The 13,618-nt window shown below is 33.9% G+C and overlaps 1 protein-coding gene across 2 annotated transcripts in view; it reads left to right on the top strand.

Annotated features, from left to right (window-relative positions):
• The window catches only part of FMN2 (formin 2), a gene marked incomplete at both ends in the record, with an annotated part of 335,919 nt that overhangs the window by 259,468 nt on the left and 62,833 nt on the right, over positions 1 to 13,618 (top strand). For both annotated transcript variants that reach the window (XM_084253323.1, XM_084253322.1), the window contains 2 exons: positions 619 to 678; positions 829 to 949. In XM_084253323.1, coding sequence (XP_084109449.1) covers positions 619 to 678; positions 829 to 949 — 181 coding nt within the window. The remainder of the gene's footprint in view (positions 1 to 618; positions 679 to 828; positions 950 to 13,618) is intronic.

The following is a 13,618-nucleotide window of genomic DNA, read 5'->3' as shown; positions in this document are numbered from 1 at the left end:
TAGTGGTAATATTGAGAAATGTCCAAAACAATATTCAAAATGTAATACTTTTAAATGTGTTTGATAAAAGCTGAATAGCTTTTCATGAAATTTTTAAATATGAAACAAGTTTCCATCTTTTTTTATGAGCTGTGCATATTGCATTATTTATGATTGCTTGGATATTCATCCATCAATCTCAGTTGCTGATATAATACTTTCTAATATATCTATATAATTGTATCTTAAAGGTTCTTAGGCATCAGGAATTATACTTAACTTTTATGTTTTCCTGATTTATAAACTAATAAACCTCAATCAAACTTACTGTTGGAGCAACACCTGTCAGTCCAGCTGTATAGAATTCTCATTGATAGGGCTACTATCTGGAAAGCATTTATATTTGAAATTACACATTTAAGCACCTGCGTTTTCACTTGGAGATTTAACTGGGAACACTAGGGACAAACAAGAATTTCTGTGCCACTAAACTCTTTGGAAATGACAGATATGATTTAAAATGTAGGATTTCTTATTCTATTCACCATATTCTCATTAATAAATATGGATTGACTGGAATTTATTTAATACTGTATAATTAATATTTAAAAAATATTTAACTTTGTTTTTTCTGTCTAGGACAACAGCAGAAGCCTTTTGTCATATATTGTTTCCTATTATCTTCGAAATTTTGAAGAGGTAAGACAATTTTTATGGATAGTAATTTTTTACATTTATTCTTGTATGATTTGGCATTGCTTGTTATTGCTGTTTTACCAATGCTGCTGTTTATTAATATTATTTATATTGATGCAAATATGTTTAAAAATTATGTTTTTTGCAAACTAGGATTCTGGGAAAGAACAGTCTGTCTTTCCACTCCCAGAACCCCAAGACCTTTTTCAAGCCTCACAGATGAAGTTTGAAGATTTTCAGAAAGATCTCAGAAAATTGCACAAAGATTTGAAAGGTAATGTATAATCTTATAATAACTCATGATTTTTGTTTATGTATTTTTAAATAACAGGATACTTACTTTTCAATGTTTTTGAAGCAAGTAACTTTTATAATCTTGTAAAGAAAAAGAAACAATTACCAATAATGATGTTCTTTTGTTGCTTACAATGTTGCATTTAGAAATTTAGAATGTATTTAGAAATTTGTATTGAATCTTGGTTATTTGAATGGCAATCTCTTTCATCAGGAATAAATTTGATCAACTTGTTTTTACATCAGACATTTCTTTGTTCAAATATAAATAGTCCTTCTTTTGTGCACTTGCCCAAAATTTTGCTACATGTGAACTTCTCTAGGAACAAAATACTTCTTTCACATATTTGGTTAAAAATAAACACATGTGAATGATGTTTTATCATTTGTCTACAAGTCTTATAGCAAATGGTTTGGAAAAGAGTCTGAAATTATTCAAATTTCTAAATTAAAAATAAAAATAAATTTACAGTAAAGTAGTTTACAAATTTTTATTGTTGTAAATAAAATTAATTTTACTACTTTTTCATGAGGTTTATTCTTATAGGCATGGAGTTGAGGACACTTCAGTTATTTACACTATGGTGTAGTAAGAATATGGGCAAATAGGAATAAGAAGCAGAGTAGAAGGTGAGTCTGATACTACCTAATTGGTTATGAAAGGCTTGAGGTAGGGATTGTGTAGGAGTCATCCCTCATGAATAATTTATAGGTGAAAAATTTACAGAAAGAAATTTGAATAGGTAAATCACCAAGTTCCATGGCCTGAGATGAGTGGATTCATGGAGCTGCAAGCAATTCTACCTGATTCAAATGCAGAGTACAGTAAAGTAGAAAGTGATCAAACCATAGAGATATTTAGTGACAAGATCATGATAACCACCTTGAGCATGCTAGGCAGGAAGACTAAATTGATGTGGGTCATCTGTGTGTGTGTGTGTGTGTGTGTGTGTATGTGTATGGGAAGGAGAATGAGGAGGATGAAAGAAGCATGACAGGGCAAGGAAGTGTCCAAATTCCCCCTTAGTTTTTATTTTATTTATTTATTTATTTTTAAAGATTTCTTTACAAGAACCGGGGTACAGGCCAGAGGCGCGGGAGGGTGAGATGATTCACCAGAAACAGAGCAGGGAGCAGAACAGGCAGAGTGACGAAATACACTGCTGAGGGGAACAGTGGGCGAGACAGGAGAGGTCTGCTTCGCCAGGTGGGATTCTCGCCAGCCAGCCAAGATCGAACCCGCACTGCAGAGGCTGCGGACAGCTTCACAGTTTGGTGCTCAACGGCCTGCGCGACCAGGGAGGCCCTCTCCCTTAGTTTTTATAGGCGGGACATGAGATAAAAGTTTTCTGATTGTGTTTCCTATTTTAGTCTATGTGCTTTATAAGGAGTTTGCATTTTATTCCATATGCAATATGCACTGACTGAAGCAGTTTCCATAGGGAATTAGAACTGACATGTTTTATATCTTGAAGACATTGTTCTGACAAACATGGAATTCAGGAATTTGAATATCATCAAATAAAAGATGATAGTGATTTTGACAAAGAAGGGATCAGGGGAGAAAGAAAGAAGTAAACAAACCTTTCTAATTTTTAAGGACAGTGAAGGTGGTAAGGTACTAAGTAATATACAAGTGCATCTACATAATTCAAATAATTATATCACTTCACTTTTGGTGCCTTGGTGGTGGCAGAATATGGTAACATCCATCTGAAGAAGTGTGAGCCTCTACCACTAAATCATATACAGTATTGTACACCAATGTTAACTCTATAAAAATATAATACAATTAAAAATTTGTATACTCCATAATTTCCTTTCAGTCAACATGGTTCAAATACTATGTTTTGCTTTTTGAGCAGTTTTTTACACAATTTATGAAAGAAAAGCTTTTGTTGGTGATTTTTTTCAATGTTAGTATTCTTCAAATAACTCTCTTTTCTCATCTCTCTTCCCACCACCCATAAGAAAACAAAATTTTCTCAATCTCATAAGCTTTTTTTGTTTATGAATTTTAGACTTTTATGCTTTAAATCTCTTAAGTCTTCATTACTTTTAGTGGTATTTTTTTTTCCAGTGGAAGGATGAGTTAATTTGAAGAAAATCAAGTTCTCAGTCATTTAATTCTAAGATTTGATGCCATTTATTCATATTAGAAATAAATAGCAAAGTTGTACTAACTCATTTTCACTAACCACTTGTTTTTCTAACCTACCTTGTGAAAATTACAACTAATTAAAAGTGATTAATTCTCTGTAATTTTGAGTTGATATGATTTATTACAATGCATACTTTTGGAAAAATGTTTTACTTTTAATATATTAGTCAACTTTTTATTAGTTCAAGCCATAAACTTCTGTTTCACATAGGGATCCAGTATAATTTTCTCCCAATATTTAAAATGTAGAGCATTCTGTGAAAACTTTCATTAACAGAAATGGCATAAAGGGAAGAAATAGTTGCCATTACTTATATGAAAAAAATTTGAGCATTCCCAGACCCTAAAATTATCAAATAACATATCAAATCAAATCATATAAAATAAAACATCAAACATAAAATAAAACCACTAACAGGGCCTCCCTAGCGGTGCAGTCGGTTGAGCGCTGCACTGTGAAGCTGTCCACAGCCTTTGCAGGTGGGTTTGATCCCGGCCGCAGGTGAGAATCCCACCTGGCGAAGCAGACCTCTCCTGTCTCACCCGCTGCTCCCCTCAGCAGTGTACTTCGTCAGTCTGCCTGTTCTGTTCCCTGCTCTGTCTCTGGTGAGTCCTTTCACCCTCCTGCACCTCTGGCCTGTACCCCGGTTCTTGTATAAAATAAATCTTTAAAAAAAAAAGCACTGACATATATTAAAAACAGGAATGATATGATAAATACATATCCTATATAAAATAGTTTCTAGGGAGGAAACTTGGCAGAGCAGTCTCCTTGTTGGGGGTTCAACTGCTATAAAACAAATGTTAAATACTATTTTCAATATTGTGAAAAACCTCTTCACATTTATTTTGATTAGCAAACCAAAATAAATAAACCTTGTTAGGTTTATGGCTAGATAATTATACCTTTATTTGATGGTGATTATAAATGAAGGCTATCTTAATTTCTTCCTCTTCTAGTTCATTTTTCTCATATACTAAGATATTTGAATTTTGTGTATTGATTTTGTAACCTGTCACTATACTATACTGCTTTATAGTTAAAATTTTTTCATAGAATTTTCAATTTTCTCTATGTATATCATCATGTGATCAGCAAATAATTATAGTTTTATTTATTCTTTCCCAATTTTGATTTGTTTTATGTTTTTCTCTTGCCTGATTATTCTAGCTAGGGCTTCCAGTAGTGGTGAGAGTGGGCATGTGTGCATTTTGTTAGAGCTTAGTGGAAAGACTCATTGTTTTCACCATTGAGAATGATGTTCACTGTAGGTTTGTCATTTATGGCTATTATTATGTTAGTTATTTATCCCCAGTTTTTTTAGGGTTTTCATCATGAATGGATGTTGAATTTTATCATATGCATTATTTTCAGCATTAATTGATATGATCATTATTTTTTCTTTCTTTTTGTTGGTATTCAATTACATTGATGGATTTTCAGGTATTGACTTATCCTGTATACCTGACATGACACTTGGTCATGATGTACAATTCTTTTAATGCATGGTTGGACTCTGTTTGCTAAGATTTTATTGAGGATTTTAGCATCTATGTTCATTAGGAAGATAGGTTCATAGTTTTCTTTTTTGGTGTATTTTGGTCTTTGCTTGGTTTTGGGATTAGAGTATTGTTGGTCTTATAAAATGTATTTAAAAGTATTGCTTATCAATTTTTTTTGAAGAGTTTGAACAGAACAGGTACTAGTTCATTTTTGAAAGTTTGGTAGATATCACTTATCAAACCATCTTTTCCTAGACATTTGTTTCTTGGGAAAGTTTTGATTACCCTTTAAATTTTTATTTCTTGTAATTGGCTTGTTCAGATTTTCTATTTTTCTCAATTTATCATTGGGTGATTGTATAATTTAAGATCTTGACTATCTCATCTAGATTGTTGAAGTTGTTTACATATAAATGTTCATATGTTATCCTCTGGATTTCTCCTTTGTCTGTGTAACTTTCCCTCTTTAATTTTTTATCTTATTTTTTTGAGTTTTCTCCCTCTTTCTTTGTGAGCCTACCTTGAGGTTTGTCTTATTTGATTGTTTTCAAAGAATCAGCTTTGGGGTTCATTGATCTTTGGTACTATGTTTTTTATTTCTATTTCATTTATTTGTGCTTTAATTGTATTATTTCTTTCATTCTAGTGGATTTTTTGTTCCTCTTTTTCTAGTTCCTCAAGATAAGAGATTAGGGTTTTTTGAGGGGTACTCTTTTTTATTTCATAATATGGTCCTGTGTTGCTTTACACTTTCCCCTAGTACTGCTTTTGCTGTGCTGGATATCTTTTGCAAGGTTGTATCATTTGTGTCAAGGTATTTTTATGCCTTTGTATCATTTGTGTCAAGTATTTTTTTCTTGTATTGCCTCATTGACCCAGTGGCCTTTCAATCACTATTTGAGGATCTCCTTGTTTTCCTTGAGTAACTGATTTCTAATTTGATACATAAATGGTCCAAGAAGCTACTTGGTATATGATTTCAATCTTCAGAAATTTGTTGATATTTGTCTTTTGACACTATATGTCATCGTTCCTGAAGAATGATCCATATGTATTTGAGAAAAATACATATTCAGCTTTTGGGGGGATGTGGTGTCCTATAAATATTTCTTAAACCATAGTGGTCTAGCTCTTTGTTTAGGGCAATTGTGTCCTGGTTTAATCTGTTTTATTGATGTGTACATGTTGAGAGTGTGGTATTCAAATCTTCAATCATATATATATATTTTTTCTCAAATATCTGTTTTCAGATTTGATCGTGTTTGCTTCATATATTTTGATGCTCTTTCATTTTGTTGGTATATATTGATGAATATTATGTCTTCCTGGTGTATTATTCCCCTAATCATTATGTAGTGTATTCTGTCTCGTGTTACATATTTTTAGCCAGAAGGCTATTTTATCTGAAATAAGTATGGCTGTCCCTGCCTTCCTCTGCATCCCATTTGCTTGTAGGATTATTTTCCAACACTTTGCCGTGAGCCTTTGTTTATCATTAGATCTTATGTAGGTCTTCTGGAGAGAGTTGAAGGTTGAATACTCTTTCTTCAAACAAAGATACTTGTGTGTTTCAATTCATATGTTTAGTTCATTAACATTTAGAGTGATTATTGATACATGCAAGTCTGATAGTAGCATTTTGTCCATAGTTTTGTAGTTCTAATTAAGGCTCTATTCACTTTTTTGTGTTCATTACTCTCTTTGATTTAAATACCAAAATTCAATATTTCTTGGATGGAGGGCCTAATGATTGCAAACTCCCTAAGATTCTCTTTTACTGAGAAGTCCCTTATTTCTCCCTCATATCTGAAGGAGAGCTATGAAGGTTAGGGTACTCTTGGTTGAGCTTATTTTGAATATATCACTCCATTCTCTTCTTGACTTAAGTGTTTCTTCAGAGAAAACTACCCTCTCATCAACTTCATTATTTTTAATTTGTCTTGGAATTTTGCAAGTTTCCTATTATATATCTTGTTTTAGGTCGCCTTTTATTTAGGTAGCTTGATGTTCTTTTAATTTCCTATATTTATATGTTCAGTTTCTTCTGTAAGTTTGGGAAGTTGTCTTCCTTTTTTTTTCTTTTCTTTTAATGTTTTTTGTTTGTTTGTTTTTAAGTTTTCTTCTCTCTCTTTTTCCTGGTGGGACCTATGATTCTGATATTGCCTTTCCTCATGGTGTAAGATAATTCTTGGCTGTTTCTTCATTTTCCCCCTTTATATCTCTTTTTATTTTTCTAATTTAATCCTTTCCCCATTTGCATCTTCAGGGTCACTGACTCAATGTTCCATTGGCCTATTCTACTTCCATGGATTTCTTCAGATTTTTTTCATCTCCTCCATTTTCTTACATTCTTCAGTTCCATTATTTTCTTTATTTTTAATTATTTTTTTTTTATTTATGCATACAAGAACTGGGGTACAGACCGGAGGTGTGGGGTATGAGAGGATTCACTAGAGACAGAGTAGGGAACAGAACAGCCGGATTGACTGAAATACACTGCTGAGGGGAGCAACGGGTGAGAATGAATTTGTGGGAATTGAATTTGTGCTGCAGTGACTGTGAATAGCTTCATAGCGTTTTGTCTTAAACCCGCCAACACCAGGGAAGCTCTCCATTATTTTCTTATTTTAAGTTTCAATTTCTGTCTTTTTCTTCATTGTCTTTCTCATAGCATTCATTTGCTTTTCTGAGTTTTCTTGCATATCTCTGAACTGTTTTCCTGGGTTTTCTTTCTATTGATCTATTTCTTTGATTTTTTTTAATTCATGGCAATTTTGAATTCTGTATCCCATAGGATGAAAAACTCCTTATGCATTTTTCATTGTGTTTTGGAGATTAGTTTTCTCTCTGTGCTGTGTGTTTCTGCTGAGGTTTTATGTGGGCATTTTTCTTTCTCCCCATTATATATTTGATTTCAGCTTTGCTCTGCTGAAGTTGGAGCTTCTGTTGTATATGTGGGTCCTCTCCCACAGTTCCCCAGGTGGTGAGCACAGAAGCCCAGATCTCATGGTCTCTAGGGTGGTGCTGAGGGTACCTCCTGAAGTACTTCTGAGTTTGGGCCTGGTCACTGGGGTCACTGGGTGGGTGCTTGCTGGACAGTACTTTCTGGTTTTGATCCTCAATGTCATCTATTAATATTTTTTTCTTTTGAAATATATTTAGTAAACTTTGCAAATTCCCCCGACTCAAAATTTATACATCCACTTATAATTACTTCATTCCTTTTCTTTTTTTACTCTTTAACAAAATGGTGCTGAAAATGGGGAAGGTTTGGAAGGAAATAAAAGGCATATGTAGGAAAACAGGGCCAGGAGGGGAAATACTAAATAATGAGAAAGAAAGAAGGGAAATATGATAAGAGGAAAGGGAGGCAAAAAATAAAGAGAAGAGGGGAGAGAGGAGGGAGCAAAAGAGGAGAGGTAGCAGGAGAAAGATCATGGTAAGGGAATATATCAATTTAAAGGCAGTCTTCTCATCTAGTTAGAAATTTCTCTTCAAAGTCCTTGAACTGCCCACAAGTAGATGATCAGAATTGATATTTGAAATGAAATTTGTCACACATGCATGAGATCCTGCTGTGTTGTACCAGAGGACAAGAGTATGATGAAGATGTGAAGTTAGGGGTAGGCAAAATTCAGTTCTGTAGGAAAGACTGTTTGAAGATGAAAACTGAAATAATAGAAGTTCTGAATTCAAAAGTAGTTATCCCTGATCACCAGAAATGCATATATTGCAGGTCTGAAAACTCAGAACTATAAATAATGGCACAGTGTTTAATTTTAATGTTTTAATCTTTTACAAATGGTATGATAATTAGTACCATGCAGTTATGTTTGAGCTTGAAATTAAAAGAATCAATGCCAGTATCTCCTCCTAGAACCTGCAGTATACAAAGTTGTGGTTTTGACATATAAATATTTACATACATAGTTACTGTATACATCAAATATATAATTTATAATCATTTAAATTTCATTTTGAACCAGGCTTCAGTGGAGTGAATCAATGTGACCAAAGTGGTATTGTCTATGATAATAAATACATATTAACTTTTTTTGACAGACCAGATGTGAAAAGAAAGCCAGTGCACAATAATATACACTCACTATTTATCAGGGGCATATATTTATATAACAGTAACCACCTTGGAGACGTATATTTTAACAGTTATGAAGCATGGTGCCTCCTCTTTCTGAACACATAAGTTAAGGTGCATAGCAAGTGCTGTCAAAGTGAATTGGACTAGTAATATTCCAGCCACTGTCCTCCATAGTATTGGTATCTACAACTTGATTTTTAGATATGCCTTAAGTTTTGGCTAGATCAGAATCATTAGTAACTACCAGTAAATAATATGTTTGAAAAAATAACTAACTCATTCTAGGTGTCTCTATAGAAATGTTATTCTCACTGACAATCTGAAGCATTACCTTTAGTAATTCTGGAAATTTAGGCATCAGAGTTCAGTTCCCTTGTGTTTATTAAGAGTTGTAGTATACAGTTGTGGTAGTTTCATAGTAGCAGTCATTGTAGTAAATGCTGTATTCTTCTTACTGTGCATAAGGATTGCTATGTTTCATTATGACAAGTGGCAGCAGGATGATAAAGGATTACTCAGAGTCCATGTCCAGAACAATGAGAAGCCTAGAGGGACTACACCAAGAAAGTACGGCCTAGCTCCATGGGCAGTCTCGTTTTGACTTAGAATCAGACAGAAAATGAAAAGATCAAGGAAGCAAGCAGGCAAACGAGGAATGCACAAGTGTATGGGGGATGTAATCAGCTGTCAAGGTTGAGAAATAAGGAGAAAGCCAAGGAAAGTCTCAATGTTTTTGCTACTCTAGCTATAACACCTATTGCTGTCTCTGCACATGCTGTTTTCAGCATGTAGAGATCCTCACACCAGGACTTTCACCCTGAGAGGTTCCTTATCAACTTTCCCTGTTCCTGCACAGAGAGGCACAGAATAGTCAAAGGAAAGAATAATCACGGCAAAGACACAAAATACTTGAGGCACATAATAATACAAGTTCCCACAGGTCTGCATATTTTCCCAGTGCAAAATCATTTGATTGTAAAAACCCTACAGAGTGGACACTAATATTATACCTCAGAACCAGAAATGAGTAAACAGGCACAGAAAGGATATATACTTGTACAAAGTTTCAGAATTATTAATTGAAAGAGCCAGGTTGCAAATCTGGTCTCCAGGATCCATGTCCTTGGCCCTTAGGTTAGAATACTGCTTTCCTAGCTTCTGTACAGCACAAGAGACATTAACCAAAACAGAGAGACGCCCCACTGATTGGGAAAAATATCTTTGCCCTCCATTCAACTGATAAGGGACTGATCACAAAGATACAAAGAACTCTCATGGCTCAACAAAAACAAAATGAACAATCCACTCAAGAAATGGGCAGAAGAACTCAAAAGACTTTTCTCCAAAGAGGAAATGCAAATGGCCAACAGGCATATGAAAAAATTTTCAACATCCCTGATAATCAGGGAAATGCAAATCCAAACCACACTGAGATACCACCTTACACCAGTAAGAATGGCATACTTCAAAAAAACAAGCAACAACAAATGTTGGCAAGGATGCGGTGAAAAAGGAACTCTCCTACATTGCTGGTGGGAGTGCAAACTGGTCCAACCACTGTGGAAAGCTGTCTGGAGGTTCCTCAGTCTACTAAAAATGGAGCTACCATACGATCTAGCAATTCCACTGCTAGGGATCTACCCAAAGGACACAAAAACTGATTCAAAAGAACACCTGTACCCCTATGTTTATTGCAGCACTATTTACAATAGGTAAAACCTGGAAACAACCCAAATGCCCATAAATAGTTGACTGGATCAAAAAGATGTGGTTATATACACAATGGAATATTATTCAGCAATCAAAAAAGATAAACTCATGCCATTCGCAGCACATGGATGGAGCTAGAAGGGATTATGCTCAGTGAAATAAGCCAGAAGGAAAAAGAAAAATATCGGATGGTTTCACTTATAACAGGAATATAGGGGAACCAAATAAGACATCAGTATAAAAAAATAATAATAACAGTACAAAACACAACAAAGCAAAAACAGACAATTATAAACCAGAGACATCCTGCAGGGGAGGAGGAGGGAGAGGGATGAGAGGGAGGGAGGGAGGAAGCACAGGGGACTGTGGTGATGGTGCATGGGTGCCTTGGGGAAGGAAATTCTGTGGGGACTCAATCTGAGGGGTGGGGGAAGCAAATATTGTCTAAAATTTTTAAAAAATGATAAATGTTACAATAAATAAGTAAATAAATAAAAATGAAAGAAAAAGAATACTGCTTTTCTGTTTCCTACGTCTGCTGACAATAGTAATGATACCAACAATAATAATGGCTAAATTTAGCCTTTAGTATGTACTGGGGGACAGATTTAAAGTGCTTTACATATTTTAATATATTGTAACAATCCTGGGAGGCAGATTCTGTTGTTATTTGTGTTTTACAGATATAGAACCAGATTTATAGAGAGGTTTACTACCTTTTTAAAAGTCACAGTTATTATGTTTCACCTGTAACTTATAGGCTGGATTTGTCCATGAAAATACTTCATGTTTAAAAACAATCTCATTACTTGTGTTGATCTGCTTTGAGTAGCTAGAATGGTTTCTGTTTCCTGAAAATGAACTCAGAGTAATGTATAATTTCTCTCATAGTAATGATTATTAAATCAGTAAGATTATATGCTAACATATTGATCTTGCATTGATTTATTTATAACAACTTTTACTTGCAAAACCCCATCTGTTGAAGAGTACAGCTGTGAAGCACCTGTTGAGACTATGCTTATAAAACCCTTCAGTTCTATTTAGCTTTATTTTGAGATTGATAAACTCATAGTTAATATAATTTATTTTAGTCATAGTATTTGTTACATCTTCCATGTCCAAACTAGCATATTATACTATTGGTATGTTTGTGGTATCACTGTCTTCTGTCATTTTAGTTAGATGATGATAAACAAATTTTTACATTAATATATAGACATGGAATTGAGTAAGATTTTTCTGAGATTTCATTGTCACGATGCAATGACTTACATAAACCACATGCTTAATACTGAGTTGGATGTACCATCATGCATTTAGTAAGACTAATATATTTTCAGTGTTTTCTAGATGATGAAAATGATGTATATTCATCTCTTTGTCATTCTTCCCTCGCCCCTTCACACACTTTTGGCAAATGGTTGTTGTGGGAAAATTGTTCTACTTGACTAAGTTTGTAATACATTTCTGGTCTTTCTTTGGGTCTTTTGATGCAATTATTTCCATATATCCTGTCTCTGTTACAGTTTTTCTTTTGTCCCTAACACTACTGAAACTGTAATCACTTTCCTAGTTGAATGTATGTTTTTTATCAACCTCTCTTTTATTTTATATTTCTTTTGCAATTGATTCATTTTTTATAATTAACTGTCCTTTCATTAGCTTCATTAGATTGACTCATTTCTCACTCTTCTTATAACATCTGACAGTTACTTTTAAATCTTCTTTCTTCATGGTCTTCTCTTTCTCTGCTATTTTCATAAAAATTGATACTCCTAAGATATTCAACCTTGCCTCGCTCTTCTCCCTGTACATGCTTTTTTCAAATGATCATATTTTTACTTGGAATTCCGTGTTTACTCTAATACCCAACCCGTATACCCAACTATGTTTTGGAAAAATATACTTAGATGTTTCAGTGGCATGATAAAATCCAGTAACTTCAAAATGATTTTCATTCTCCTGAAAGCTAACCTTCCTTTTGCATTCTCTGTCCTCAAGCTACCCAAGCTATAAGCCCAGTGGGTATTCTTTGTTCACATCATCACTTCACTCATCAGTGCACATTCAAATCACTGTGTGAACTTTTTGCTTGATGGTTACTTTTTTGCATGGGATCCATCACAGGTAGATTCTGAAAAGTTGCTAGTTGATTCTCAAGTTTGCTTCATAATGAAGGACCACCTAATTGCATGATGAAGAACCACTTACATTTTAGTCAATTGGCAAGCTCTGCTAATTTTATCTTTTTAATATTTATTGAATTTGTGCCTTCTGTGTCTGCATGTCATTTTGCTTTCGTCAATATTTGTATTATGAGAAGTGCTTCTCTTTTTTGTTTTGTTTGACTTGTTACCAAACAAAGTACCATGGTTTTCCAGCTTAGATCTTGACTGTGATATAGATAACTGCTCTCCTATGGGCTAATTTTGTAGTTTTGTCTGGGAGTCCTTCCTACAGACAAAGTGTAAAGCTCATTCACTCTGTTCTTACAATGATTTTGTAAGAATCCCATTACTTGTGTTGATATGCTTTGAGTAGCTAGAATGGTTTTTGTTTCCTGAAAATGAACTCAGAATAATGTAAAAACCACTCTTGCATAGAAAACAATTTGTTTTCGAACAATTTCTGATCTAATGGTTCTGATCTAATTGGATCTCCTTTGTGTCTGTTATGTGGCTTCCTTCAAACTTGCTGAGGCAGACTTGTAGCAGTGACCTGGTATCTCATGGAAAAGTAATTGTTCCAATATGATGAAAATTGACTAAACTTGGATACTTGAATGAGTTAGTGCAGGAATAATCCAATTCGTTAAAAAAATAAAAGAAAACAACAACTCCTCATGATCATGGCTTTTGTCAAAAAGTTACTTGCAATGTTCTTTTTTAATATAATAGTGATAAGATGTTTATCTCCAACTCCCATAGAAACAACATGCCATCTTGTAAATTGTATTGATGTATTAGAATTTTTTCTCCAGTGGGAATATCTGAGAGAATTTTGTTCTTCCTTTCTTCTGTCTGGATTTTTCTTAGTATTTGGAAACTTCACTCATGCTTTCCAATATTATGATGTTTTAACACACACATGCACACACTCATACTCACACATGTACACATACAACTTTTTTGTATTAGAAAAATTTTTATTTATTTTTATTTTTTTTAATAATA

The sequence above is a fragment of the Talpa europaea genome, assembly GCF_964194135.1.
Source record: "Talpa europaea genome assembly, chromosome: 14".
NCBI classification, from domain to species: Eukaryota; Metazoa; Chordata; class Mammalia; order Eulipotyphla; family Talpidae; genus Talpa; species Talpa europaea.
This window is presented reverse-complemented; position numbering and strand designations above follow the sequence as displayed.